This window comes from Zasmidium cellare (genome assembly GCF_010093935.1).
Source record: "Zasmidium cellare ATCC 36951 unplaced genomic scaffold M409scaffold_6, whole genome shotgun sequence".
Classification (NCBI taxonomy): Eukaryota; Fungi; Ascomycota; class Dothideomycetes; order Mycosphaerellales; family Mycosphaerellaceae; genus Zasmidium; species Zasmidium cellare.
The window spans coordinates 189,748-217,701 of NW_022986950.1; the positions used below are offsets into that span (position 1 = coordinate 189,748).

At 53.1% G+C, this 27,954-nt stretch overlaps 11 protein-coding genes across 11 annotated transcripts; 3 read left to right on the plus strand and 8 right to left on the minus strand.

Moving 5' to 3' along the window:
- Positions 1–991: 991 nt before the first annotated feature.
- M409DRAFT_63860 (uncharacterized protein) lies at positions 992–3,699 on the minus strand (the record flags this gene model as incomplete). The annotated part of the gene is made up of 3 exons (XM_033815805.1): positions 992–2,180; positions 2,234–2,980; positions 3,110–3,699. 3 exons carry the CDS (start codon positions 3,697–3,699, stop codon positions 992–994), a joined length of 2,526 nt encoding a protein of 841 aa, XP_033671691.1.
- A 372-nt stretch (positions 3,700–4,071) lies between these two features.
- Positions 4,072–5,451, minus strand: M409DRAFT_18776 (uncharacterized protein; the record flags this gene model as incomplete). Its single annotated transcript, XM_033804642.1, has 3 exons — positions 4,072–4,799; positions 4,848–5,234; positions 5,283–5,451. The coding sequence occupies 3 exons, from the start codon at positions 5,449–5,451 to the stop codon at positions 4,072–4,074; spliced, it is 1,284 nt and encodes a 427-aa protein (XP_033671692.1).
- Positions 5,452–9,580: 4,129 nt separating this feature from the next.
- M409DRAFT_63862 (uncharacterized protein) lies at positions 9,581–10,482 on the minus strand (the record flags this gene model as incomplete). The annotated part of the gene is made up of 4 exons (XM_033815806.1): positions 9,581–9,927; positions 9,984–10,082; positions 10,134–10,341; positions 10,393–10,482. The coding sequence occupies 4 exons, from the start codon at positions 10,480–10,482 to the stop codon at positions 9,581–9,583; spliced, it is 744 nt and encodes a 247-aa protein (XP_033671693.1).
- Positions 10,483–11,266: 784 nt separating this feature from the next.
- On the minus strand, positions 11,267–12,275 carry M409DRAFT_51061 (glycoside hydrolase family 16 protein; the record flags this gene model as incomplete). Its single annotated transcript, XM_033811704.1, has 3 exons — positions 11,267–11,623; positions 11,680–12,032; positions 12,086–12,275. The coding sequence occupies 3 exons, from the start codon at positions 12,273–12,275 to the stop codon at positions 11,267–11,269; spliced, it is 900 nt and encodes a 299-aa protein (XP_033671694.1).
- A 966-nt stretch (positions 12,276–13,241) lies between these two features.
- On the minus strand, positions 13,242–15,456 carry M409DRAFT_18780 (uncharacterized protein; the record flags this gene model as incomplete). Its single annotated transcript, XM_033804643.1, has 5 exons — positions 13,242–13,425; positions 13,473–13,926; positions 13,978–14,686; positions 14,736–14,787; positions 15,377–15,456. 5 exons carry the CDS (start codon positions 15,454–15,456, stop codon positions 13,242–13,244), a joined length of 1,479 nt encoding a protein of 492 aa, XP_033671695.1.
- Positions 15,457–15,686: 230 nt separating this feature from the next.
- Positions 15,687–16,980, plus strand: M409DRAFT_18781 (uncharacterized protein; the record flags this gene model as incomplete). Its single annotated transcript, XM_033804644.1, has 3 exons — positions 15,687–15,824; positions 15,900–16,153; positions 16,206–16,980. The coding sequence occupies 3 exons, from the start codon at positions 15,687–15,689 to the stop codon at positions 16,978–16,980; spliced, it is 1,167 nt and encodes a 388-aa protein (XP_033671696.1).
- A 57-nt stretch (positions 16,981–17,037) lies between these two features.
- Positions 17,038–17,887, minus strand: M409DRAFT_63865 (uncharacterized protein; the record flags this gene model as incomplete). Its single annotated transcript, XM_033815807.1, has 3 exons — positions 17,038–17,601; positions 17,671–17,754; positions 17,831–17,887. The coding sequence occupies 3 exons, from the start codon at positions 17,885–17,887 to the stop codon at positions 17,038–17,040; spliced, it is 705 nt and encodes a 234-aa protein (XP_033671697.1).
- Positions 17,888–18,650: 763 nt separating this feature from the next.
- Positions 18,651–19,313, minus strand: M409DRAFT_63866 (uncharacterized protein; the record flags this gene model as incomplete). The annotated part of the gene is made up of 1 exon (XM_033815808.1): positions 18,651–19,313. The coding sequence occupies one exon, from the start codon at positions 19,311–19,313 to the stop codon at positions 18,651–18,653; it is 663 nt and encodes a 220-aa protein (XP_033671698.1).
- A 1,312-nt stretch (positions 19,314–20,625) lies between these two features.
- Positions 20,626–22,553, minus strand: M409DRAFT_51065 (uncharacterized protein; the record flags this gene model as incomplete). Its single annotated transcript, XM_033811705.1, has 4 exons — positions 20,626–21,591; positions 21,645–22,144; positions 22,197–22,392; positions 22,440–22,553. The coding sequence occupies 4 exons, from the start codon at positions 22,551–22,553 to the stop codon at positions 20,626–20,628; spliced, it is 1,776 nt and encodes a 591-aa protein (XP_033671699.1).
- A 730-nt stretch (positions 22,554–23,283) lies between these two features.
- On the plus strand, positions 23,284–23,994 carry M409DRAFT_63868 (uncharacterized protein; the record flags this gene model as incomplete). The annotated part of the gene is made up of 2 exons (XM_033815809.1): positions 23,284–23,891; positions 23,946–23,994. The coding sequence occupies 2 exons, from the start codon at positions 23,284–23,286 to the stop codon at positions 23,992–23,994; spliced, it is 657 nt and encodes a 218-aa protein (XP_033671700.1).
- A 632-nt stretch (positions 23,995–24,626) lies between these two features.
- M409DRAFT_63869 (uncharacterized protein) lies at positions 24,627–27,172 on the plus strand (the record flags this gene model as incomplete). Its single annotated transcript, XM_033815810.1, has 2 exons — positions 24,627–24,788; positions 24,860–27,172. The coding sequence occupies 2 exons, from the start codon at positions 24,627–24,629 to the stop codon at positions 27,170–27,172; spliced, it is 2,475 nt and encodes an 824-aa protein (XP_033671701.1).
- Positions 27,173–27,954: the final 782 nt, after the last annotated feature.

Below are 27,954 nucleotides of genomic sequence, written 5' to 3' on the forward strand. Positions count from 1 at the left end.
CTTCAGTGCCTCTTGCTCGACGAGAAGGCCTGCATAGAGCTAGAGTCCAGATCCGCCTGAAGCCTCTCCTTCAACGATCTTGGTTCTTCAATCTGCGAGGAGTTTCGGACCGGCTTTCGTACTGGGCGTTGTGACTTTGGCTTCGGTTGTGTCTTGCTTTCTGGTTTCTCGTGTTGTTCGGAGTGGTTTGAGCTGCTGTTTGAGCTGCTGTTGCTGCTCCTGCTTGTGGTCGAACTTGACCTCGACCTCGAGCTAAAGATGCTGGGTGTTCGAGAAGATGGCTGAAGTAATGATGCGTCGGATCGGTCGTCGACTGAGCTGCTGTCGTAGTGGAGGACGACCTTCTTGTTGGGAAGTGTAGTCTCGATCAAAGGTGATGACATCTCCGTATTGTATGATCTCTGTGATGTTGATCTGGAGTCTTTAGTGATGTTATTGTATGAACAAGACAAACCCAAACCTTCAGCGCCAGCAGACCCTCATATATCACCCACCAACCTTGCTGCCTCGTACAACCTACGTAACGACGAGATTCCTATTTCCACGGAAGGTCGGGTCTAAGCATCGTCCGCACCAGGCACAAACCCCGACGCCAGCTCGTACGAAGCGCTCGGCCAATCAGCTTGGCGCGCAACTCGGGTGAATGTCAGTGATTTCAGCACAGCCACGGCCGTAATGGGCGAGATGTATACCTAAAATCCACCTGCGTTGCGCTCGAAGTGCTCCGTGGAGAGGTTTACTTCTTTCTATGTAGTTACATGTATGACAGCTATGGAGTCATTCGCATTTTCTAGCTGCTGTTTTGATGGGAGTGTTCCGCTGCCTCAGACCTAGCCTTGTTGGAGGAGTCTCGCCTTTTTGGTCCATTCACAGTCTCCTGTCGACCCTTCTCAACCGAGTCGCTTATACTTCCATTCCTGATAAGAATCATAGCCACAGATTTTCGCGAAGGCCGTGCCATCTTGATAGATCTTGTGATGAGACTCTATCCTCAGTCTTGCGGCGACTGCTGTTTGTTGTCCTTATCATCGCGCTGCGTGCTCTCCTCCACACGGTCCTCGGAGCTAGCTTGCTGCGAGGCACCAGAGGCTTTCTCCTTCTCCCATTTTGCAACACCCTCGATAGTAACCTTCCACGTCTCGTTCGTCTTCTCCTCATTCTTCTTCTCCTCGTCCTTCTTCGTGGCCGACTCTGTTTTGGCAGGCTCCTTGGTCTCCGATGATTTGTCTTCGTCTCGATGATGGACCTCGAGTCGCATGGCAGGGTCTTTGCTGAATACACGCAAGCCGATACCACATACTGCGTTCCATGCTACCATGCCTGGGTCGGGGTATACGAACTGGTCGCTGTCGGCACCTTCGCTTGATGGCTTCTCTGACTTGTCTGACTTCTTCGGCTGCTCTGGCTTCTCTGGCTTCTCTGACTTCTCTTTTTTCTCTGCCTTCTCGGGTTTCTCTGGTTCCTCTGGTTCCGAATTCTCTGAGTTCTCTGGCTGCTCTGACTTTTTCGGCTGCTCTGGGTTCACCGACTTTGGCTCTATCGTCTTGAGCTTCCCATACGCCTGGTCATAGTTGCGGGCGGTCTGTTGCAGTTTGACATGGCAGCGTTTGGATTGTTTCAGGACGTCCTCGGCGATCCATTGTGCTCCATCCGAACTCTCCAGCTCCACTGCCGTTACCTTGACCAGAATCTCATAGACGCCACTCTTCAGATCCGTTGTGATGCTGGTGGATCTCTGGGGGTATTTTTCGTTTAGCTTCGGTGCTTTGCACTTTACAATGAACTTGTTTTCTTGGGTGCCTTTCTTCTTGATCGCGAACTCCAAGTGGAATGCGTACCGGCCTTGAAGGGTCGCGAAGTAGCGTTTGTCCAATTGCGATATCGAGAAGGCAGTCTTCGAGTCTTCTGTCAAGTGCAGCTCGAAGTAGACGGCATTGAACTGTGGATTCCAGTGGACGTTCATGCTGACCCATTCTTGCTGGATCGTCCAGATGCTGTCGTCGAATACCGATGTTCGTTGAAGCGCCGCAAACATTTTCAGGGCAGCCTCGAAGGTCATGTAGAAGACGCCATCTTCATTGCCCTGCGGCTGCAGCCACCACATAGAGACAGGACCCCATCGCCTGCTTCCTGCACCCCAGTCTCCTTGCCAGACTCCTTTCTTCAAGCCCCAGGGGTTACTAGAAATGAGTTAGTCCTGCTGCATCACAGACATAAAGTTGGTTGAACATACCGGATCTTCAAGAGCCTGACTCGCTTTAGTTTCCAGCCATCAAGGTGGAGGAAGGAGCACGCCTTCTCTACCGCATAAGCATGCTCGAACATAAGGCCAAGCCTTGAGTCCTTTCTGCGTTTAGGTGGCATGGCAAGAGCATATAGGCACTCTCGATCCATTCTGGAAAGCTCGTGCCAAAGTCGCTCTTGATCTTTTGTATCGTCGGTGTCCAGGATCTCACCAATCCCGCCCGTGATGTCTTCCAAGCCTTCCGAGATCTCGCCACGGATGAGAGCCTGATAGTCACCGTGTACTTTTGCAAACGCCTTCTGGAGCAACGGTAGCCAAGTGTAATCTGATTTAGCACATTTGGCAAAGTGAAGAGCATCTGAACCCCTCTGCAGGGTCGCCTTGTTACTGCAGCGGTCGTCGCTGAATTTCGCATCCTCTGGGCTGGAGTCATCATCGTCGGAAAGGTAGAGGCGGTCGTCCACGACTGTGTGGATCCAGGCACCGTCTCGGTAGAATACGAATCCATAGACACCACAGTCCTGGTCCCAGGCAACGCAAAGCTTGCGCATTAGGTCGCTGCGACTGCACAGCGCAGCTATTGCAGACATCCACCAGCAATCGCCAATACTGCCTTGCTTGATGTGACAGGATGCAAAATTCGGACCCGTCCATCGGTTGCCAAATTCCTTCATGGCAATGCACGCTGCTATCAGCAGCCCAAATGTGGTCACGCTCTTGGAAAAAGTGCTCAGGCTGACAAGGTCGAGCAGTCGCAGCATGCTCAGAGCGAGCAAAGTCACTTGCGACCACGCCTTGGCGGTTTCGGCGCCCTTCACAAGTCTTTCTGCTTGTAGCCACGAACAGCCGAAGGCCGGATCATACTCAAGGGATGGCAAATGCTTTCTGGTAGCCTGTGGGGCAAATGTGGGACTGTCAAAAATGTCGTGAATTCGGCGGACAGCATCTGGTGTCGACCGGAAGGTGTCTCGAGAGCCTGAACTGCAGGCGCCATCGCACGAAGCATCCAAACTTGACGCTTCAGCCGGACTCGTGGAGTGTAATTGAGAGCTCATAGCACAGGATGCCAACCCGTCGGGACGGTACTGAATCGTGCCACGGCCTGAAGGGTAGTGCAAGCTGAACAGACACTTCCACTTCCGCGTGTTTCCTTTGTTCTCGAAGTCATCCAGGATGTCGAACTCAGGATCAGTGAACATCTGGTTCCGCTGCGAGCACTCACGCACAATGGAGGTGACCTCGTCGATGCAGGCCCTCCGTGCTGCACCGTAGCTTCCGGCATCTGCATCTGCTTCTCTCGATGGGTTCCGGCTGTCGGCCTCTTCACTTGGCCTCAGTAGGCTACTAATGAAGCCCGGCTTGTGTGATGTGAAGTTTTTCCAGATTGTATCAACGACATCCTGCGGCGCCGACAGTTGTGTACGCTCTGTGACTTTATGCTGGTCGTCAGGCATCGCGGCGGGTAACAGCTGTCGCTGTTGGCGAATGGAGCCGAGTAGGTGTATGTGTATGTGTATTTGTTGTTGAGTCTAAGTTGCCATGAAGTGCTGTCAAATATATAAGCGAACGCACTGCATGTGAAGGCGACCAGACACTTGTTCGGCGACTTCCGGTTGCATGTGATGCCCCATCTGCATGTGAACCAGGTCCAGAATGTACAGGTGAGGAAACTCCGTGGGAGAGTCCTGAGTCTTCAAATCCTCAATACGTGACTACAGATCTATTTGCGGTGCACACAATGTCTATGCATCGCGACTTCCCGCGGTCGCGTGCGAACAGTGCTCTTCTCTTTCTAGAGACAAACATTTCGGCCTCGCGCATGCTCGTCATATCTTGCTCTCACCACTGGCAAAGCCATTCACAACGGCCGTCATGAGCTGATTGGCAATCGCAGTGTTCGGTGGTAACCTCAAACCGCCCTCCTTGTAACCTGCAGGAGCATCTTCTCCAAGCCCTGAAGTTCCAACTGCCAGCGCGTTTCTCACTTCCTCAAAATCAAACCATCTCGCATCATCCAGCTCCGGATCATTACCGAGATCAATGGTCTCACCCGTGGGGATAGCCTGACCAATCGCGCCGATCATCAAGTTCGCAGGATACGGCCAAGGTTGCGTCGAGTGAATAACCACACGCCCTAGAAGGACTCCTGCTTCCTCGTATACCTCTCGCCTCACTGCTTCTTCGATCGACTCAGCTGGTTCTGCGAAGCCTGCCAAGGTCGAGAACCAATACGGTGGCCACCGTCTCTGCCGTCCAAGCAAAATCTTGTCTCCTGCCGAATTCACGACTGCCATGATCACAGTAGGATCGGTGCGTGGGAATGAAAGGTTGGAAACGCCGTTTCGCGTAACGCATGGTGGCCTCGCGCTCTGATCCACCACCTGCTCGGTGGTCGAAGGAAGGGCGTTACTAATGCGCTTCGTCGACTTGTCCGTAGGAGGGCAGGTTCGCTTGAAGCCAGCATTGACGCTCATTGTAGGTTGGCCACAGGATGCACAGAAGGGATTGCGAACGTTCCAGTCGAGAAGTTGCCGTGCCTCTGCGTAGACGGCCGCTTTGCGAATGTCAGCTTTAGCACTTCAGACCTCATTATTCCACTCACCATCTTGCGCTACAACATCCATGACACGACCCTTTGAGAAATCTAGTCCCTTTGCTTTCTGCGCCTCGATCAACTTCTCGCAAGCCTCTTTTACGCTGTTTCTCGGCGTAACATCGATCGCGAAGTAAGGGGCACCCATGTATTTGTTCTTGCCTTGGTATTCCAGTCCATTCTTATCCTTCTCGTCAATTCCCAAGAAGATCATCTGTGGAACGTATACATCGCTGTTATATGCCTCTATTATCTCTTTCTCGGTCTGTGCATATGGGTTCTCGCCGATGACAGGTTTGATATCCTCATACTTCACGTATGCAAGCTTGCCAGCGCCGGGTGGAGTGTTGGCTTGGACGAGAGGTTGGAGTTCGTTGCAGAGGAGGAATGATGTGCCTGAGTCTGATCAGCTTGGATATTACCATGCTTTCTGCCCATGCTTACTCGAGTGCTTCAACGCCTGGGACAGGAAGACATTGTCGGCTCGCAAGAAGGCCAGTCGATTCAAGGGTGATCCTGAGAAGTAGTTGGCGACCTCTTTGCCAAACTTTCGGGAGAGCATCGAATCTACGTCTGGGTGAGCCGGTTCCGGGTTGGCAGGTTGTTTTGGCATCGTCGTCTACTCTGGGGGAAATCGGTGGCTGGGGAGGTGTATTCCGATGCTACCGGCGGGCGAGCATTTGTTTAAGGGAGCGATTAGAATTGATGGAGCAGCCCCGAATGACGGCACCGGTGATAGCAAGGCCATGTTTACTAATGGCACTGGGTTCGGGCGAGGGGCGTGGTGGGGCTCCCTCGGTATATGTCTTGCCGTCCTTCGTCTTTCTCATCATCAACTTCATCAACAAAATAATGATGCCAATACGGGACTGGAGTGCCTGGTCAATCAAGTTACGGGCGAGGTCAATCAATATGCCATCAAGGTCGTCGTCGCCGCGTCGCAGGCGCGTGCGTTGAAACCAGCAGAACAACAGGGATGCAAAGTTAAAATCCGACCTCACCTCCTGATTTTCCACGGCTTCTACGACTGTCTGCGACAGAAGTGCCCCTAGGTACCATTTCGTCTGAGGCTGACTACCAAGTCACAAAATATTGGAGGCCTTCTTGATGCTAGACGCGAATGCGTTTTGGGCGCGTGATCAAGATGGAGCGCTCGCTTGCACACCTGGGGCCAAAACGAAGACTTGCTCAGGCCACTGCATGTACACTTCCAGGTTTGACCACCAACCAGGCACTATCGATTATTTGGCAGTAAACACGGAGTGCTCCCATATATAGCTGGTAGTGTCTTCTTCGCAGATTTGGGAAGCACGCCACTGGGCCGCATTGGGCTGTGTTGGTGTTACACGATGCCCTCGGGATTCAAGTGTGCTTCCTGCGCGATGCGAAGCAGCAACACTATGGTAGTATATCCAAGGAGGGCCCACGAAGACGTTCCCAAATGACCCGGTTCTGGAATGCATCTACCTTTAGAGGGCTCACCCAAAGGTCGAAAATAGCCGTCATGAACAATTGTAGCCGGCAAGACCTCATAGGCTACTGTGACTCTCAGCTGGCGTGGCTGATACTTGGAGGCGTGGCCAAGGCCGTCAAGCAACCATGTCCATGTCTTCTTTCGCTTGGCGACAGTAGGGCACAACAGAGTGGTCTCGAACGAACTCTCTCGACCTGAACACCTGGGTATAACTCTTTTTGTTCTCCCCTCAGCCATATGTGATGCTCTGACTATATGAACTTTGATGCTGATGCGACAACATGCGCGTTGAACGCATGTACAGCATTTGGATCTGCTTGCTTCTACTGTACTGCGGCATTGTCGAGGCGGAAGCGCAGTGGCACAACGGCACCGCAGGATCTAACGAGACGACTGCGCGGCATGTGCTTCTTCCCAGTACAGGCGCACCAGTTTTGTCGGCTTCGAGACTCGTCAAGGCCAACAATATAACGCAGCAGCTCACCACGGGATCTGGATTAGCGTACGCATCCGAATGCAATTCTGCCAAAATCGACTGGTACCTGTCTTGGGGATCTAGCCTGGTTTCCACCACAACCTTTCAAACCTCGACCCCAGATGTTGTGTTTGAGCGCTCGACGTGGTTCACTACGACGACCTCTCTCGCGCCGGGAGCAACGCCTTACACGCTCTGCGATGGCTACACACGCATCGACGGGACGACGAACTTCTCCACGAGCGTGTATGTCACATCGAGTACAACCATGTCGACTTTCGAGACAGCCACCGAAGTTTATGTCAACGTCACAGCGCCGCCATGCATGATCCAGAGCAGCGATTGCGCTTACCTCAATAGCTCCTACTCAAAAGCATCAACAGCATACAGCAAATGGCGATGGTCTTCAATAGAGGCAAGACTCTCAACACAGACGTTCACGGCGCAACCACCTCCCGAGCCCTCTGAAGCAATCGATCCAATATGCGGCATACCACCTCCTATTCACCGAAAGAGAATGAGTCTGATACCCCCCGTTTGTATTGTCAACACGGCGCATGTACAGCTTCTTTACTGGCCTGTCAAGACGGCCAGCGACTGCGATCTGTGCGATATGGACCACTGTGCCACTCAAACGCCGACTCCTACGATCGCTGGTGCGCCCAATACCGCTGTAGCCTTCAATGCCACACTGACATCGCCGACCGTCTACATCGCATTCGAAGGAGAGCTGATCGGCAAAAGCGACGGACAATCATTCTCTGATGTCAAGAGATTCCTTGTACCGCAGAGCTCAACTGCCATCTCCAGCTACTGTGGCAAGATAGGTGGAGGTATAGAAGGCACACCTCATTCGTTCAACTATGCGCATCTGAATGGCATCGTTCCAGCAGACGCCTATCGCTGTCAGCCAAGATGCTTCTCGAATCCACTTGGTGTGGCGGAGTATACCACGACATACACTCGGAATGGAAGTGTGACCACAGCAACGAGCGTCACTTGGTCAGACTATGCCACGGAAAACCTTTGCTCGACAATTTGGAACGACTATGACCCAATGCTATCTATCCCGCCAGAGCTCAGTACGATTCTCTTCTCGGAGGGTTCGTCCGGTTGCAACTTCACGGCCATGCCGGAGGGTATATTGTTTGATCCTCCATTGGCTCTGACTGAAGCCGATCATGCTGTAAAGCCCACTGCTCCTGCGCCAAATCCGGCAGAACCCACGCCTGATGCTACCTTACCAACAGCAAAGCCTGGTGGTACACCTGATACAACGCTCCCTTCTCCTACTGATGGGTCAGAAGCAGGGCAAGCCTCGCCAACGGGTAATGGTGCGCCAACCCAAGGAGGCAACGACGGCAATCCTGATGGGGCTCCTACCGAATCACCACCATCGCAAGATGACGGCGTCAACGTCGAAGCTCCTGCATCTCAGACGAACACCCGCAACATTGGCGGCATCATCGCGAGTGCCTTTGGGATGACACAAGCTCAAAATGACCCAACAGCAGACCCAAGCCCTGCTAATGCTCCAGATCAACCGCCACAGCCCACGGCGGTGCAACCGACACTCAATGGCGATCCACCTCAGCAAGACACTCAGCAAAGTACTGGGCCCGCTGCCCACGGTCCAGCACCAGTGGCTATTCTCACGAATTCCAACAATGAAGAGGTTACTGTCTTCAGAGATCCGACTGTACCCGTCCTCGTTGTGGGATCGACTACTCTACATGTTGGCGGGACTTTGAGCCTTCCTAATGTTGGAAATGTTGTCGCACATTCGTCTGCAGTGGTTATCGATGGGTCGTCCGTCGTCTTCCACAGCCCGCCAGCCACGCCAGCTCCAACTGTGGGAGCAATTTTACAAGGGCCGAGAGGCGATACACTCACGGTTGCTCAGATCTCTGATGGTCTTTCTGTTGTGGGAGGTTCGACTCTTGTAACGGGAGAGACCACTAGCATTGCTGGTATTGAGAACCTTGTGGCAGAGACGAATGCTGTAGTGATCGATGGCACCACGCATACTTTCTCTGCAATCGCTGAACCATCAAGCGCTGGAATCATCACTGCTGGTGGCAACACATTCACAGTAGGACCAGATGGCGAATTCACGATTGAACCTGGCAAAGTACTTCGTGTAGGGATGATGACCAGCGTACCCGGGATCGGCGTCATTGCCTTGCAATCGAATGCTGTCGTGATCGATGGCACAACACACGCCGTCACCGCGGGATCTGAGTTGTCGAGCCCGGCTACAATCACTGCCAATGGACACACCTTCACGGTGGGATCCGATGGCGAGCTCACAATTGCTCCTGGTCAAGTGCTCACCCCAGGCGGCGAGGTCGTCGTGTCTGGGACCACGTACTCTCTGGATGCTGGAGGTTTGATAGCTATCGTCAACGGCGTTTCGCAAACCATCTCTACGGGCAGGCCGAGCAACGGCCAAGCCTCAGCGACTACGGCAGTAGGGGTTACTGGTGATGGCTCGTCGTCTCTGCCTACCACCAGCATTGGATCTACAAATGGCCCATTGACTCAAACGTCAACTGCGTCCAGAGGGCGAGTGGACTGGGGAGTGGAACATATGACCTCGCTGCTATGTTTGTGGCTAATGACTCTGCTATCAATATAAATTCATTCACGATCACTCTAAGAGAAAACCCGCTATAACATTGAAGCCAGAAGATAATCAGAATGCTTAGACCATCACAAACCAATCTCATTCCACCACGCTGCATCCTCGACCGGATATCCAGATCTTCACCTTGCCCCCTTTCCATCTAGATTCTAAACCGACTTCGACCGATCCCTATACTCAGGCTTCCTCCCAATCCCCTTCAACCTGCGACTCAAATCCCCCACAGGCAACGAAACCCCAAACTCCAGCACCTCCAACAAATTCGCAATCAGCAAATACCAAGCCATGACACAACAAGAAAAGAACGTTCCGCCGACAAAGAACTGCATCTTCGCCGCTGCTTCCGAGTGGCCGTGGGCCATGGCGAAGAAGGAGCCGGCGAAGATGAAGAGGGCGATACTGACCGACAGGAAGCAAAAGACGAAGATTATGTTGGTGCGCAGGGCGCAGAAGCCGAAGGTTAGGGTTAGGAGGCCGAAGGTTATGAGGCCGTAGGCTGTGAGGGAAGACTTGGTCAGTGAAGAGGGCAGGGAGGGGGAGGGCTGTGCGTACCGAAACTTGCGTCGAATTCGGCCTCATTGGCGTAGACGGAGTGGGACCCTGATGCGAAGGGCTCTAGGTTTAGGGAGGAGAGTGCGAACCATGCGGCTCCTACAGATCGTCGTTAGGAAGCCGACAAATCAGTAGGCGAGGAAGGCTTACCAAACGAGCCAAACACCAGAAAACTAAACGTATTCCCCAGTACCCACTCCATAACACAAGCCAGAAGCTGCAGCATTCCCCCGAAATAAAAGCTCAATCCTACCGTCGCCGCTCCATCACCACCTGCGCGTCCCAAACGCATGAGCTGGAAGCTGACCGGCATGGTAGCGACAAGAAAGCCCACGAGACCGAGGGGCGTTGGGTTGGCCTGTCACTTCATTAGCTCTGCCATCACGTTTCTGGGGATTGAGACAGGTACATAGATGTTTCTGAGATCTCCTTTGACATCAATCGGAGGATTAAGGTAGATCTTCTCGAACGTCTGTCGGGGGATCGCTAACGTTTCCATAGAAGCGGCGTACTGGGGTTGCCAGCCGGCTTCGAGGTCTTCTGTGTGGCGTGGGGAGGGCGGAGCGGGCATGGTGGGTTGCCAGTCTTTGGTGGTTGATTCCATTGTGAGTTTGATGTGAAGGAGAATGATGAGAGATGGCTTGATGCTTCCTCAGGCTTCTCATATACGACATCGTCCGGCAGATGTGGCGATATCATTTCCTGATCTTCGTTCTTGTTCTTCACACCTCCGGAAGGGACGGCATTCGGTTGTGCTGCTGTGTGAAAGGGTAGAAGCCCTTGAACCCGGTCTACCTCAGACAAGGCTTTGGTTGTGCATCTCCATAATTACTGCTAGTCTTGTACTCGGTAGTATCGTGCCCCCTCAGGCGGAGTTTGCTCGGTTCTCCGGCATGGCTAGTGAAGCAAACATTGGAGGACAAGGACGATGGCTGCCACGAGTGAGTGAAGCGATGTTGCCCCTGTGCTGGGGTATGACGCATGCTGGCAAAGCTTGTAGCTCCGTATGGTGCTTGTCTCTCCAAGGCAGTGGAACGTGTATGAGAGACCTCTTTCTAGTGCAAAGCGAGTCATGTTGAATCACTAGGAGGCGGAACACATTGGCGACTCCGGACTCGACGGACTTAAGAATCGTGGATAGTCAAGGTGCGGTATGCAGTTTGCTGGTGATGCCAATGCTGTGAAAGGTTCAGTGGTGAACATGTCTATCAAGTTCTATCAGCAGGGTATCACTATCGCACAAGAGTATGTACACGCTTTCATCATCGTCTCAACCGAGCCCCTTACGACGTCGTCCACACAGCAACATAGTCAATAGACATCTGTACGCCGGGAACCGTATTCGCCGTGGGAGTCGTGAACCCAGCTATCGCGTTAGGATATGCGCCGCCCATGGCAACGTTAAGCACCACATAAAACCCCCGGTGAAGAGTATTCGCCCACTTCGTGCTTCCCAGCTGGGTCTCAGTGATGGTGTACTGCAGCTTGCGGTCAAGCCAGAATTTGAGCTGCTCGGGACTCGTCGTCCTATCAAGGACTACTTCGTATATGTGGAAGTTGCCTGGGCATCTGCTGCCCGTGCATGTGCCCTGGTGGCCAAGACCGCTGGGTTCGTTACAAGCGCCGCCGGGGTTTACGTCCTGGTGTGTTTTCAGTAACCTGATGATTAGAAATCGGTATCAGCAGTCCTACTTACGCAATGCAGGACCTCAGTGATGGTGTCTTGACCGTTGATGTTCTCCATGATATCGATCTCCCCAACCGCAGGCCAGTTGGAGTAGTTGCCCCTGAAAGCTCCGCCAACGAGCCAGAATGCCGGCCAGTATCCAAGACCATTGCTTCCTGTCACATCAGGCATCTTGATGCGTGCCTCTACACGCAGCTTGCCACCAGCTGGTGCAGCGAAGTCGTTTCTTCGACTCTCGATCCTTCCACTCGTCCACGCGCCGCTGCTGCTTCGCTGGGGAACGATCCAGAGATGACCGCTGTCGAAGAGACGTATGTTCGTCGAGCTGGTGTATGTCTCGACCTCGCCAGTGCCCCATTGTGCTGAATGATGGATTAGTGAAGAACATATGCCGGACTCCGACGTGCTATCTTACCAGGGCCGCCTGGGTACGATGTTCCGGTTTGAATGATCCAGTTTGAGCTTGATGGAAGGGAGCCAGGAGTGCCAGTGAAGTCGTCCAAGAGCTGAGTCTTCTTCCATTCTGTGCCCGAGGTACTAGGTGCGTCTCCCAGCACGGAGCAGACGCATAGAGCGAGCGCGAGTGGTGTGGTAGATGCCTTCATGGTTGCTGAATGCTATACAGAGCTCGCAAAGCGAATGACTGGGGCGAGGAGGGACAGCGAGATCTTTTCTCCGAGCGAAGAAGGCAACGAACGTTCCGCGAAGGAACGGCTGCCTGTATAAAGGTTTACTAACTTCCCACGGCCCACACCAGTTCTGTACGTCTAGTTCGCCGGCGCTGAGCAGCTAACGCTCTAGCGCAATGACAACTCCCTATTCGAGTTTCGTAAGGCTCTGCTGCGCCTATGGCTGGCTGGAAGAGATTCGAGGCCTCAAATCTGGGCGCTGCCGCGTAGCCGGGAAGCACTAGTTGGACGTACCTGCATTGGACGCTGCACGCATTCGCATTTGACGCCTCCACGTTCTTCGCAGCGGTCAAATGTTTCGTGCGTACCGTGGAGTTGAAATCGCTCAACCGTTGCTTGAAATGTCCTTGTCTATGAGCTTTGAGGGCCGTCGCGTTGTCGAGTGATCAACCCCATCCGCTTGAACATTGTCCAGAATCGCCGCCACTGTCCCTTTCTTCGAGACGATGAACAGAGTCTAGAGATAGCGATAGGTTGGGAGAGTGCATCGCGGAATTGCCGATCCTGTGGAATCATTTCGCTTGAAAGAACATGGCGTCGCCACGTGCTTGGATGCTCTTGATGAAAATCTTGAACGAATCATGCCAGCCGGAGGAGAAGCAAAGACGGCAAGACTCAATTGGGAGGCGTTTTGTCGCAAAGATGTGTCTTTGATTGGTCAGTGGCAAGTCTCGATCTCGAACCGTCTCCGCGACCGAGGCTTGTACCAAGCTTTGATGAAGGATCAATAGCGCTGCTCGAAAAGGGGCAAGTGTCAACGTTGAGTAGAAAATGATCCCCAACGGCTAGATATGTGAAGAGTCACAAGACGTGGATGGGCTTCGAGCTCCAGCAATGTAGTTCATGCGCCTCATCACTTAGGTGCGGACGAAAGAATGTCTGTCAGTTCTTCGAGCCAGCATGCCTCTGCCTCAATCGAACACCGATCAACGTGTTATCGTCTGGAAGATTAATACCGCCGATTGACCTGACGACTGGACGCTCGCTCAAAGGCTCGAAGTCATATGCTGTGAAGATGTGACCCAGGATCAATTTGAGCACATGCACGGCGAAGAAGCGACCGGGACTATATCATGTTAGCAACGAGACCGGGACGTTTGAGAGTCCACATACCAAGCGTGTCTTCCCAACGCGAATGGGAGGAACTTGTCACTGATATGGACTGCTGTTGTAGATGGTTCACCGACCTGCTGACGGTCCTCGGAGAATCGCAATGGTCGGTATTGGTCGGCATCATGGCATGTCTTGGTATCTCTTTGCACGGCTGCCACATGAGCTCCAACATGGGTGCCCTCTGGCAGGTAAAGTCCGCCTGGTGTTGTTACACCTCCTGGCTTTACTATCTGACGCATCATTCCGTGGTCGTTGGGCGGATGGATTCTAAGAGTCTCGCGGATGACTGAGTCAATCTTTGTCATTTCGGCCAAGGCACCAAGTGGATTCTGATTCAAGCGTGGCAGTGCCTCATCTGCCTCTCGTCGTAGCTGCTGGACCAGCATCGAATTGGGCGAGTAACTCAGTACGTCTATGAGTACCGTATCGAGCACGAGATCGATAGTAATCGCAGCTATGGCAAGGTTCAGCTATTGCGAATGATTCTTAGGACTTCAACACTCACCAAAAATGTTCAGGAAGACCATGGTATCCGCCACGTCTTGCACACCGACTGCGGATGATCCATATTTCGACACAGCTCGCTCAATGGTCCATTGCAGCATGTCATTCGGAAGCCCGTCTCTCGACTTGGAAACCTTGTATTCGTGCAATCGCTTCTGCACGGTTGGCATGTACATGGCCGATGCCCTCGTCAATGCCCATCGATACGGCTTCGAGACAGCAGGCATCACCCATTTTTTCAGACAATTCGGTATCAGAAAACGATAGACAATGCCAGTGAGTGCGAAAGTCATCACCATTCTCTGTACGGCGGACAGATATTTGTCGTCCCGACACAGCAGCTGTCCGACAGTGATTCGATTGAAAACGCCCATCGTTGCCGTCTTCATGGCCTTTAGGGCTTTGATACGAGTCCAAGTATGGGGCTGGCCGAGTGCACTGGAGAAAGCGATCTTGACTTCATCCAGAACTTCTGGGAGAGCATCGGTCATATGAATCTTGAGGTCACGGCGGATGTTACTGAAGTCATGCACCCACTCTATGTCAGGGCCGTGCGAGATATACCGTAGTCCAAGAAGCTCTTCCTGCACGTGAGTGGCATCGCAGACATCTTCTGGCAGACTGGCAAGCCACTTCACGTCTTCCGGGGGCAGAACAACCTCGGGCCAGTGCAAGCCAGGAAGAACGAAAGGCTTTCCATGCTTCGAGTACTAGATTCGACTTCAGCTTCTTGCTCGTATTTTGCTCTGGCAATCTCACCCGCTCGTAGCCCTCCTTCAAGTATTGATGCTCGTTTGTAAAGGCCGCAACGCTAGCACGTGCTTTAGCAAATAGTCTACTTCCTTCAACGCCAATCCATGGTATCCCTTGAGGAGCTTGAGCAGTGCGATGAACCGCCAAGAGAAAGCCGCAGCAGATTATAAGAGATGCTAGAAGGAGGCCCAAGGAGAGAAATGCAGCACTCCCAATGAATAAAGTCCAGACAATGCTGCTCAGTATCTGAATCATCGTGTCTGTATATCGGCGAGGGTGAGATGCGGAGTTTTTGTCCAACTCCCGCAATTCCTCTATTAAAGTTGGACATTCATTCCAGGCAGCGAAATTCATTGGGATACGGCAACACGAATGCGAATCCGGTTAGCCATTGACATCACGTTGTGGTACAAGGTCACGATCGTCTTAGGGTGCTCTGTTTCATCGTGGGCCTGGGAAGAGCCTCGTTGTGAGTTGACATGGACACAGCCTGTTCCGGCATTCACTCGAAGCTGTGCTTGCCATAGCGTAAGGGAATTGGAAGTGAATACTGTTGCAGGAGAGAAAGTCGTGTGCTTGGAGAAGAGGGGGAGACAGACTTGTAAGAAACTGTAATGTGCGCTGCGCTAAACGTATTCAGGCTATACTTGGTTATTCGGCAGACTTCCTCGTACTTGCCTTCCTTCTCTCTCTCACTCATCGCATCCAACTCCTTTCCTGCGAGCATCGCATCAATGACTCACTGAGAAAAGCGTAGTAGCCGGTATTCACAATGGCCCCACCTTCGGTCGACGGCGAGCATAGATGGATTCACCTCCGATCCCCACCGTGGACGCTCCGAGGAATACGGCCGCCTGGAACAAGACACTCAGTCATGCATCACTTCAACCCTTGAAAACGGTGTGACGGGGTTCAAGCATTCTTCCAAGACCTGTGAATAGCTACAAACGCTCAATCATGGCTGCACAACTTCGCGAATTGGCTCAGAACCCGCCCCAAGATGCCAACGAAAGACGCGAGCTTCACGAAGCAGCAAGGCTGTTATATATGTCTCTCGAGACACCATTCGATGCAATGCATCGGCTGTTCTGGAGCGTAAGTGCAGCCAACGTGGAGTCACGCATAATGAACGTGGTTGTTCAATGAAGGCGACTGACATGCCTGAGACAGATATATCAGCTTCCGGCAACTCAGATAGGCGTGGATATGGGATTGTTCAGAACTTTAGCAGAAGATGCAAGGGTAGAGTGGACGCTCGCCGATCTTTCCACTCGTCTCAAGGTGGACCGAACCCTGCTCTACCGAGTCCTCAGATACCTCGCATCCTTTGGCCTAGTCAGCGAGTCAACGGATGGCACTTATCATGCCAACAGTACGACGCAATGGCTCTCCACGCCAGGAGCGGAGGGAGGCACAAAACATTAGTGAGCATGAAAGAGCACGTTCTTTCGCTGATACGAGACTGATGATTAAAAGCCTAAAAACGATATCTCCAGTCGCCCACGCATTGCCAGAGACACTCAGACAGCAGGGCTATCAGAATCCAACTAACCACCTCGATACCGCATTCCAAAAAGCTCACAATACGGAAGTATCGGCTTATAGTTGGACACCTTCCGATCCAACTGTGATCCCGGCCTTCCTAGAGTTCATGAAGTCTCAGAGAGCGAGCCAACGAAGTTGGACGGAGAAGTTTCCACTCGAAACGTTGCGGCTTTCGCAAAGCGATTTGGAAGCCAATCGCGTTGTTTTCGTCGACGTTGGCGGTGCTTCTGGATATCAGTGCGTCTCTCTAAGGCAAAGCCATCCTGAGCTATCCGGGCGAATCGTCGTTCAAGATCAAGAACCGGTCATCGCTCGAGCGAACGAAGCTGAGCTTAAGAAGCATCAAATCGAAAGCATGGCCCATAACTTCTTCCAGCCCCAACCCATCAAACTGGCAAAGGCCTACTATCTGCGGAACATCATGCACGATTGGCCAGATGCCAAATGTGTCGAGATCCTGAGACAACTGCGAGACGCCATGGCCGAGGACTCTGTCATACTCATTGACGAAAACGTCCTGCCAGATGTCGGAGCGTCCTGGAAGCAGGCACAAAAGGACATGCAAATGATATCTGTCCTCGCAGCCGTCGAGCGCAGCGTCTCAGAGTGGCACCACCTCCTGAAATCTGCAGGACTCAAAGTGAAGAAGATCCACACCTACGACGAAGACATCGGAGACAGCGTCATCGAGGCGGCGCTGGCATGACGAAACCCCTTCACGAATATACAACATCTCAGCTCACTCAGATACCCCTACTCTACTCTAAATCCTGCTCGCACCATACCCATCCAACTCAATCTTCTGATTCTTCTCCGCATTCCCCTCCAAACCCACCAGCTGCTTCGGATCCCCGGGGATAATCATCTCAAACATCGCATCTCTCTTCACAACCACATACTCATGATACCCACACCTCGCAATCGGCATTGCCTTGCCCAGATCCACCTTCCCATCCGTCAAAACCCTCTCATCGATATGAATCCCCACAACCCTCCCCACCACAACATCCACGCTGCCCATCGGCGGCGTCCCGGGGAGGCGGATGGTCGTGTAGTAGCGACACTCGAATTTGATGGGGCTGGCTTTCACCATGGGGACGTTGACGGTCGAGGCCTGTTCTTTCTCCAGCCCGGTCTTTTCGAACTCGTCCACGCTGTCGGTGAACCACTCCGCAGAGGCGTTGACGGCTTCTCGTAGATCCCACGTCGCCATGTTCCAGCAGAACTCGTGCGTGGCCTCGACGTTGTCGACGGTGTTCTTGCGTTGGTGGTTGAGGTCTTGGTTCGAGGCGAACATTACGTAGGGCGGGTCGAAGGTTAGGTTGTTCTTTGAGAAGGTCAGATCTCCGAGAAGCCTCTAAGCTGAGATCGGTATGCATGTATGATGTTTACTCACAAACTGCGAAAATGGCGCCAGATTATCCACGCCATCTTTCGATTTCGACGAGATCCAGCCGATGGGGCGGGGGGTCACGCAGGACTTTCGAAGAAGAAAAGAAGCATGTCAGCAAGACTTGTGTTCCCTTTTCCAACAAGTTCCCTTCGTTATTGCATACCTTGAAGGGATCCCTAGGCAGACCATGCGAGGTCTTGCCCGGCTCGTAGAAGACCATCTTCTTCGTCCAATGAAATGAATTGGAACCACTCGAATGTGCTGCCGAGTCTCGCTGCGCTTGCTTGATGCCAGAAAGAGGAGAGGATGGATATGTGTATCTTTGCAGGCTTCCACGTTATATCTTTCTATACTTCAAAAAAAGAATAGACACTCTCCCCAAAATCGCGGTGTGAGACGAACATCACCCATTCAAATACCCTCCACCTACACAGCAGCAGTAGCTTCCAGCTTCCAGCTCACCAGCCCCGGCACCGAGCTCCCGCTCGCTGGTGAGGTGTCGTTCACCCTGCCGTTCTCGGCAATTGATGGCGGATGACTGAGCGAGCTCATGTCTTCCATGTTCCAGCTGCGCTCGTCACGCACTGCAAGACGTGGACTCGTATAGACGTGATTTGAGATTTGTGGGTTTCGTTCGGGAAGATGTTCCGGGGGTTTCGTTTTGTGATGGATGGATGGAGGGAGGGAATTGGTGAGACGGTTGGTTGGATGATTTGGAAGAGTGGATGGGGGAGTTGAGGCCGAAAAGGCGCGTTTGTGGTGGGTATGTATATACAGAGAATGGTATGACAAGATATGATCACGGACGGATTGCGGATGCCGGAATGATTTCCCGCTGGAAAGATCAAGTCGTGAAGCGACGAAGTTGAACCGAAAGGCGATCCGGAACACAAAATACCTGCCCTTCGCCAGAATGCATGCAACAGTCAACATCAAAGAACCCCTCTGGTCAAAGCCTCACTCATCTCCCTCCCTTTATCTCATCACCAGAACCAAAGCCACCTCAGCGCCCCAGCATGCCCATCTGCTTCAGCAACAAACTCCAGAACTTCCCCCAAACTCAAATACAACCCTTCCCTCGCCCCCAACAGCCTCTCCAGCCTGCACGAAAGCTGTTTTGAAAGCACATCGCAAAACTCAGACGTCCCCATCCTCTTCCAGTACTCCGGCTCGTGCTCAGGGATGCCCTGCACGGTCAGGACGTGTTTGGTGCCGAGTTGGGTCTTCTTGGTGGAGTTGGTGTCCTCTTCCGCCTTGGTGATCGTGTTTCGACGTGGATTTGCAGGCTTGCGAGTAAGATCGAGCTTGATATCGACGTAATCACTCCATCGCATCTCAAAGTGTCGGAGGAGTTTCACATTCGCAGTGCCGATGTCGTCGAGCCAGTTGATGAGGCCCACAGGTTGGATGGATTTGCAAACGTCGAAGCAGACCCGGACGTTGGCGAAGTAGTATGGGCTCGCTTCGTCACGGAGTTGTCGACACGTTTGCATGAGGGGTGCGCCATATTGTTGTTTGCGGTTGCGTCTTTGAGAAGGTGAAGTGTAGACGCATGGGTCAATGTAGACCCATTCGTCGGCGAAGAGGTAGGAGTAGATGTTCAGTCTGACCTCTGCGGGAAGACTAAGGAGAGTGGACTGGCTCATCGTTGAGGTCGTTGTGAAGGGTGCAACGGTCGTGCCGAGGTCAATATATGTTTGGTGGTAAGCGTTGGAGGTGAATCGAACATTGCAACGGGCATGACTGCTGCTGTTATGTAGTAGGCGTTTGGTGGAGTCCGGATGATCAGGGATGAAGCTCAGACAAAAGCACAGAGGGGAAAGAGGTACGTTGGTGACTTTGGCTTCACGCAAAGATAGCTTTGAGTTCGTCAGTAGATGAGCAGTACCTCTCTTCCCACTGTATTGTGGACGACGCTTTGAATCAGAGCAAGTCGGGTGCAAAGCAACACAACGGTCACTAGACGTCGATCGTCTTGAAGTCGTGGAGTTGTTTCCTGTGGTTCATGTAGCCAAATACAGGGGACAAGGTGGACTCGCAGGCGTTCGCGCAATGTCGATGCTGGAAAAGCGAGGGGTCGTCGAAGCAGAGCCTATCGGAATGAGTGCAGGCGCTGGCAGACGATGGACGAGCATGTGGTCTGCGAATCGTTCGGCTGCTGCCGAATACAAAATCTGGTTCAGCTGCAGGCCATGCAAAGCCTGCATCATCGGATATCCCAGGCCGGCATATTGCCCTGAGTAGTGAGTACTTGTTGTGAAGAGTCCGCATTAGCAGCCTTGAAGGTCAATACTGTTTCATTCTTTGTGGATTGTCTTGACATCAGCACAAGACCTGTCGCTTCACAGCCACTGCCTAAGCTCCGCATGCTCTGTGATGGGCCTTAGCGACGAATTGAAAGCGTTGACGATTTGCATTCCTTACCTGCCCAGTGCTCGGCAAGTTTGCGGCGAAATGTTGGAGGTTCTGGGTCTGTATGCACATCGGAAGCACGACTGCATCCGCGAGTCCATCGAGCATCATGTCTCCTCATCAAAGCGTCGTACCTGCATCGGCAAGATGAGATGCTGCCATGGTGCTCACGAAATGAGACGTCTCAGCTCACCTCTTTGAGATGCAGGTCGACCCCATTACCGATTTTGCGGGCCTGCTTCCACCACAATGAGAGTCGTCTGTCTCGTTACGGCTGCATTCGCGTGGTCGAGTGGCTCGCAGGAGGTGTGCATTGATCGCTTGCCACCAGGGAGACGCGTTCTTGTTGGCTCTCCTGCAAGAGATGCATCGCTTGAATCTGCTGCAGGAACTGAGTGTGGATTTGCTGGACCAGGTTCTACGCATCTTGTGCAACTTCTTGGTATTTCTCCTGATGCATGTCTGACCTCAAGACACGATCAATTTCCCTGCCACTTGAGGAAGCCATAATCTGGTGTTGATTTGAGTTCGGTACGACTTGTAGAGCTAGGCCCTGCCAACCTCTCTCCTGAGGCGTCCAGCAGGAGTATCGGCTTTTGCTTCAGGCCAAGAGTCGACAGCCTCGTCGATTTCTTCGAGGAAAGAGTTGCTGTTGTGGATGCCTGTCCCGCCAAGAACGACCCTGACACCGGGACTGCTCGCGTTGACTTGGGCCACCATTTTAGCTTCTTCGTATGTTGCGCCCCCGACGATGAAGACAATAATGTCTTGCGGCTTGTCTCTTGTCTGGCCCCCACCTTCCACAAATGGATAGCTGTTCATGTTCAAGCGACCCTTGATCAGGTCTTGTAAGGTGTTTTCTAGGCGAGGCGAATGCTGAGTGTAGACGTTCTCAACGCCACGTAGGCCGCGATTGAAGCGTGATCGAGCTTCAGAGAAGATGTTACTAGGCTGGAACAGGTCAGGTATTCCGCCGGTCTGTGGCATGGACTGCAGGGAATGGGCGTAAGTGAGAAGCTTCGGGATGAGGTTGATTCGATGTCTGCTTATGCCGCCGGCAACGGCAAGCAGATCCATCAAGGCAGGTGTGTTGTTGTTCGTGTGGCCAGAGTACCGCAACGCATAGATAGCAACCAGCCTGAGCTTGTTCATGGGCGGCACTTTGGGATCCTGAATGAGCTTCTGCAAAGTCTTGACATCCTGAGAGTGATTGTCGTTGCAGGCTAAGCTCTGTTCCAGTTCACTGACATCCAGTAGACTGTCTGTGCCGACTCGCCTGCTTAGCTCGGTCACGAGCGTTACATGCTTCGTAACGTTTCCAGATAGTCGTCTGAATTCGGGATACTCTTCAACAAACTTTTTCATGTCTTCGATGCTGTCCAGTTTCTGGCCGGAAGCTTGCTTCGATGCGAACTGTTCGACGTATTCCTTGGCGTTCTGACCCAGATCGCCGAAGTTCAAAAACATATTCTTGGCGAAGAACGGATCCTGGTCTTGCGAGAGAACGATTTCCTGTGGCAGGTCAGCTTTCAACAGGATTCTCCCGCAGTTGCTTGGAGGCCTACCTTGAACTCGGGGCGGACTTCTGGCACGTCGCTCAAATTGACCCTCCCATTGTCAATGCCAAGAAGCTCGTGCACCATCGCTTGGTAAGTCCACTGAGTGAGCAATGGAGTGACGGGATCATCTCTGCGATCGACTATAAGTAAGATGGGTGGCGTGTCTGGTTTTCTGAAGTCGAATAGTTGCTCTTCCTGGGTGATCGCATAGCGGACTTCGGTTGCGAGCTTCTTGCAGAGAAGGCTGTTCTTCTCGAGTCGGATCAAAGGCTTTTTCTTCAACGCCAACAGCATAGCGATGATACCCTCAACGCTTCTGGTCAAGCTATCTTGATTCCAGAGGTCCGCCGATGACGAGAAGATCCGTGTCGACAGCGGGACAGAGCAGAGGTCGGGATTGATGACCAAAAAGTCGGCGAAGTACTCCATGATGGACTTGACCACTTCATGATCGTCTGCTTCCGCAAGACGTTCCAGCGAGGACTTTTTTATGATGTTGCTGAAATCTGTGTCAGTCAGAAGTCGGTCCTGTGCCATTTGCATCAACGTTCGACGTACAGATGTGGTACTCGCCGTATTTGGGCTCTCTGAACTCGTCGATCAGAAACTGGATGCTGTCTGGTGAAGGCCGAAGGAAACAGAGACACCTCAGATGGCGCATCTTTTCCCGGCTGGTATCTTCGATACGGTTGGTCAAGTATACCGAATGATTCAAGAGGGCAGACTGCGTGGTCGCTGAAGATACGATAGGGACCTAAGTATATGAGCAAACGCACTCGTGTTAGGAGCGGCTCAACCTACCGTGTCTCTGTCCAGCAGCAGTATCTTCATGTTTGCAGCGCCCTGACCGCTCGCATTCTCGCCCTGCGAGACGATCTTGGTGATGTAGCCCTGGACGCTTTGAAAGATGTCCATGGCTGCGGTGTCCCTGTGCTTGTTCTGATCCCCTCGTGCCTGCTCTTTTGCCCGTGCTTCCTCGATCACAGCGCACAATTGTCTTGTACCAGCTCCAGTCCGGCTGCGGTCATGCGTCTGTCATGTGGTTGTCGGGGCTGTAGCATCGAATGTCGAGGGGCGGCATTCCAGGCGCCTGCGTTGGTTTCTTGTTGATGCTAGCGCCGATCCGGGCGGTGACGGCGAACGATGCAGCCGCAGCCGAGTCCCGCGATGACATGCTGGACCGGGAGCCTGGACTCGAAAAGCCTGAGCCCGCCGCCCACACCCACCCTCTTCATCACCATCAACCCAGTGACTCGACCACGCGCCACTCCGAATAATACGCAAACGCATCTTGTTCTTCTTCTCAGCGCGCGATCCTCCACTCGTTCACGGTCTCCCGCAATCTGAGTGAATTGTACATACGACGCCTGGACCACGACACACGTGCCGCATCCGGTGACCTACCGGCGTTCAACCTTGCTGTCCTTCTCACTTAACTCTCACTTCACCCAACTTCTGCTCCTACCACATCTCGCCGACCTTCGACACGCATCTACCTTGTCCACAAGTCCAGACCTTTCCACCTTCATCTACGTCGACCCAGCAACCAGCAACCAGCCGACTCCTCCATACCCCGAGTTCGCGTCACCTCACAGTCCCAACCCTCTGCTTCCACTTCCACACTCTTCGACACGCGCCGGCAGCCATGGCTGAGAAGATCCTCATGAACGAGTACAAGGCCCTGGCCAAGGAGACCTGGACCAACATCTCCCTCGTCAACGAAAACATCTTCGAGTGGAGCGTCGCCCTCATCGTCCTCAATCCCGACTCGCTCTACTACGGCGGCTACTTCAAGGCCAAGATGACCTTCCCTCAAAACTACCCATACCAGCCACCCGAGTTCGCCTTCGAGCGTCCACTCTGGCACCCGAACGTCTACACCAACGGCCGCCTCTGCATCTCCATCCTCCACCAGCCCGGCGAAGATGCCATGAGCGGGGAGATGGCGGGTGAGCGCTGGAGTCCGGTGCAGCGGGTTGAGAGCGTCCTCATCTCCATCCTCTCTCTGCTCGACGACGCCGAATGCAGCTCACCTGCCAACGTCGATGCCGGCGTTCAGCTCCGCAACGACCCCGAGGGTTACAAGAAGCGTGTCGCGGAGGATCGCGAGAAGAGCAAGGAGGACATTCCTGCAGGCTTCGAAATGCCTACTCACGAGAGCGCCTTCAAGAAAGAGGAGAAGGTCGACACGTTCAGCTGGAGCGATAGTGAGGCCGAGGATTTCGACTTCGATAACAGCGACGACGATGAAGAGTAAGTGAGTGTTTCTTCATATCATGCGACTCTGACTGACGTTATAATCTGTAGGATGTTTGACGACGACGAGGGCACGGATCAGGAGGAGGACGAGGAGTAACAGCTTTTCATCCGGTAAGACAGTTCTGCATTTCACGGCGTTTATGATACCTTTGGGCGGCACGACGACTTGGCTCTTCAATCGATTCAGCGTGGAGTTTGGGCGTGCAATCCCGGTTTCAGCAAAGACAGCAAGGCGAGCAGCTCCAGGACGCATGGCCACGGCAGCATTTGGGTATCGATAGAGCTCTACAGTTGGTGCAATGAACCTACCAGTCAACTTACCAATCTTCTCATCTTCTGCCACGCGTACCAGCATACTTTTCGCCATATCACCCCTGCCTGTCTTGAACATGACTGCATGTAGCGCTTGACTGTGAATGTTCTGGCCAAAGCTCTCAAACCATGTGCGACAAACAGCTCGAAATGACTGTATGATGCCCGCGAATCTCTCCAACCTCCAGACACGCGCCTGATTGTCATTTACTTCTTCTGCTGCTGAGCGAGTGTGATGTTGAATGTGGACTGCTTCCATGCATGTGACGTAAGCACAGGCCGCAAGATTCACAAGCTTCGTCCATCCCCAGCATGGGTCCGAAACGAGCACTCACCACGTACGGCAAGCAGCAGCCCACGAAGAGACGAAAACTGCCGCCTTCTTTCCTGGAGCTCAGCGCCGAAGACGTCTCCGCCATGAGCTTTGTGCCCGCCAAATACGACCCAGAGCCGCTCGTCCCCAAGCGACCAAACTCCCAGAGGGCCGCAACCATGGCCGTCGAGCCCGACCAGGAAAGCATCTCCACGCTGTCTAGCATCACAGGCTGTGATGGAGATACGGCGCGCAGATACCTCAGAGTGAGTATTCGAGCCTGTCCACTTGCGGTACGAGTGCTGAGCGTGGCTGACAGGTGGGTTGATGCGTGTAGGTCAAACAGAACAACGTCGAACAGGCCGTCAATGCCTTGCTGGACGGCGAGGACATTTCGAAGCTCGAGCAAAGCAGCATATGGGATGAGTCTGCATTTACGGCTGACAGAGAGGGCAATCAGAATCTGCATCCGCTCGGTACAAGTGCAGCGCCTACACGAGGACCTTCGCCTGCGCCGTCATTAGGGCTCCAACAGCCTATGAGCAAACACGACGAGGATGATGAGTTGGCAAGAGCTTTGGCAATGTCTCGGGGTGATGTGGATATGCCATTCGCGCAAGAGAGGGGAGTGGTGAAGCAGGACGGATCAGAGGTCAAATTTGGGCCAGCTACCAGAGACCACTACGATCAGAGCCAGTGGGCCCTGGTTCCTGCTTCTCAAGAGATTGTGCCAGATGCGCCGGCGCACAGGAGGAAATACGATGGACAAGGCCCACGCTTCCTCAAACACCTGCCTGACGGCGATTACACTCCAAACCTCATCACCATCTGCCACTCGATTGCCAAGTTGAGGGAAGCCTTTTATCTGCGTGACTATGTCAAGCACGATTACGGCAGTGAGCCAGACTGGTGGAGGGGACATCCAATTCCAATGCCGCGGATCGTTCACACATCAGATGGCACCTCTGCAGAGCCAGACTCCGACAAATACGACGAACTCATCTCTGAGGTACAACGATTGACGGCCTTCCTCGACTACAGTCAACGAACGTATGCCAGCATCGGAGGCATCACGCAGAGCGACATGATCAAGAACAACGAAGCGAGTTCCAGTAGGCCTGATACTCTGATGGAGTTGTTCTTGCAGGGTTGGATGGAGGCTGCGGGAAGTAGGCTTGGAGCAACAGGCGCGATCAAGAAGCTTTTCACCACTACCGTTGGGACCAACGCGGCGGCAGGCATGGCGGACGCAAATATGAGGGTGGTCGACCTCACTGTCAAACCGCGGGAGGGAACCACAGATTTGCTCGAGTTGCTGGACGATCTGCTTTGGGACACAGAGCCCAATGGCGACGAGATGGTGGACAATTACATCGAGGAACCAGCCGATTTCATTGTCATGAGAGTCCAGCACAGCAGTCAAAGTGCCAAGAGGCTTGGGTTGGACGTGCCGGCTTCTTTCCACATTGACAAGTACCTACAAGAGAATGTGGAGGCTACAAGAGGCATTCGACAACAGATGATGCAGGGAAAGAGGCGAGTGGCAAAGATTGATGAAATTGAGAGGAAGCTCAAATCCTGGCAACATCCCAAAAAGAGTACACAGGTCGAAGCCCGCCAGCTCCTGAATCACGCGATTGGTCATTTCTCTGGACAAAACCGCAAGGCCGTCGACACTGCAGATATGACCAACCACTCTGACTTGGAGCATGACGAACCTGATTACTACCCCGACGTCGCACAGAAATTGGAGCAAATCGTCGCCAGCATTGACAAGAAACTCGTAGTACTCGCAGAGGAAAGGGAGAAGACCTGTAAAGCCATTTCAGAACTTTCGAAAGCCTCACTGGACCTTCAAACACTCGAGACCCATCCGCGCTATACACTCAGAGGCGTCGCAACAAAACCGAACATCACCTACGTCCTTTACCCGACAGAAGGCGAAGATCGTGACATGAGCAACAGCGATGAAGACACGACACCGCCTGGTCACCAGTGGTGGCGTGTCGCGTATGAATCATCAGGCTCCTCCGCATCGTCTATCAGGACCAGGGCTGGCGACTTCGACGTGTTGCGGGCTGTAGAGCTGGAGCATTCCTCGGCCTTGCTGGTCTATGGCAACGATGAGGCATGCGACAGGGAAGATTACTACAAGCCGACGGTACCTGACGCACTGAAAGAGTTCGTGGAGAGAGACAACATACAGTTCCAGCAGGAGCTGCAAGACGCCGAGTTACCGTCTTACAACATCATCAGTAACGACGTTGGCGAGATCCCACGCAAATCGATTGAGCGGACTTCGATGGACAGTTTAAAGGTCGGCAGAGGTGATTCAGACGATGAAGGACTGCTCGAAAACGATGAGCTCACGCAACAGCACCATGCTTTTGGCTTGGGATACGAGGTCAAGCCTGTCGGGATGGATGAGCCTGATCGGCCGCGAACACCGGTGGATGAGATTCATCTTGATGCCGAGGAGGATATCCTGCCGCACAGCAATGTGGAGATGGTGCAGAAGCCGGATCACCAGCCTTTTGTGCCGCGCCCAGGAACGGGTGGAGATACCGCGATGGGTGGGATGGAGAGTCAGGATAATGGCGTTGGTGGTGCGGCGCATGTTGAAGATGCTGATGCTGCCGGTCCGCGGTGAAGAATCAATATTGGGGCTACTGGAGTCCGATGAGCAAAGTCACCAAGCCTTCAACCGCTTCATCGAATGTGGCAGAGTAAAGCAAGCCGCGGGCTGCACCGTGTTGTGCAGACTGCTTCACGCGTATTGCTAAGATATGGGGACTCAAGACCTGACGTTATCCATACGACTGGTGAGCGAGTGGATCTTGCATCGCATGTGCTCGGGGTGTTGGTCCGGACAAACAATGGCGAGGTATTGCAGCTCATCTCAAGCAGCAGTCCAGCGACGGACTTTCTACTCACAGCCCAAACAATTCGACTCTTTCGCGAACGATTCTCCTTCCAATCTCAACTTCCAACCTTCCAAACGGGCTCAGCCAACTCTCGCGAACCGGCTATTCCATTTCCTCTTTCGTCCACCATTACCCGACCATCTTTCGCGAAAGCGACATTTCACGCTGACTGATCTTACTAAACATCAGGTAAGTCTGCAGCCACAGTTCCACCGCCTGCATTTCTCGCGAAAACGTCTCATCGCGAGCGGAAAGCCCTACGCGACCGTCGAGGGGATCAGACAAAACAGAGAGAAAGAAGCAGCGTCATATGTTCCATGTGAAGGAATCAAAAAGAGGAAGGGTTGCAGGCGATTGATTTCGAAGCACAAGCAGCGAAACAAGGTTAAGCGGAGTGGCGGTTGATCCGAGTGAGTGAGTGACGTCGCCGGAGACGGTGTTTACTGATCGCGTTTCCCAAGGAATACTACACACGGTCTAGGCCGCATTGCGAGGTTAGCAAAGCAAC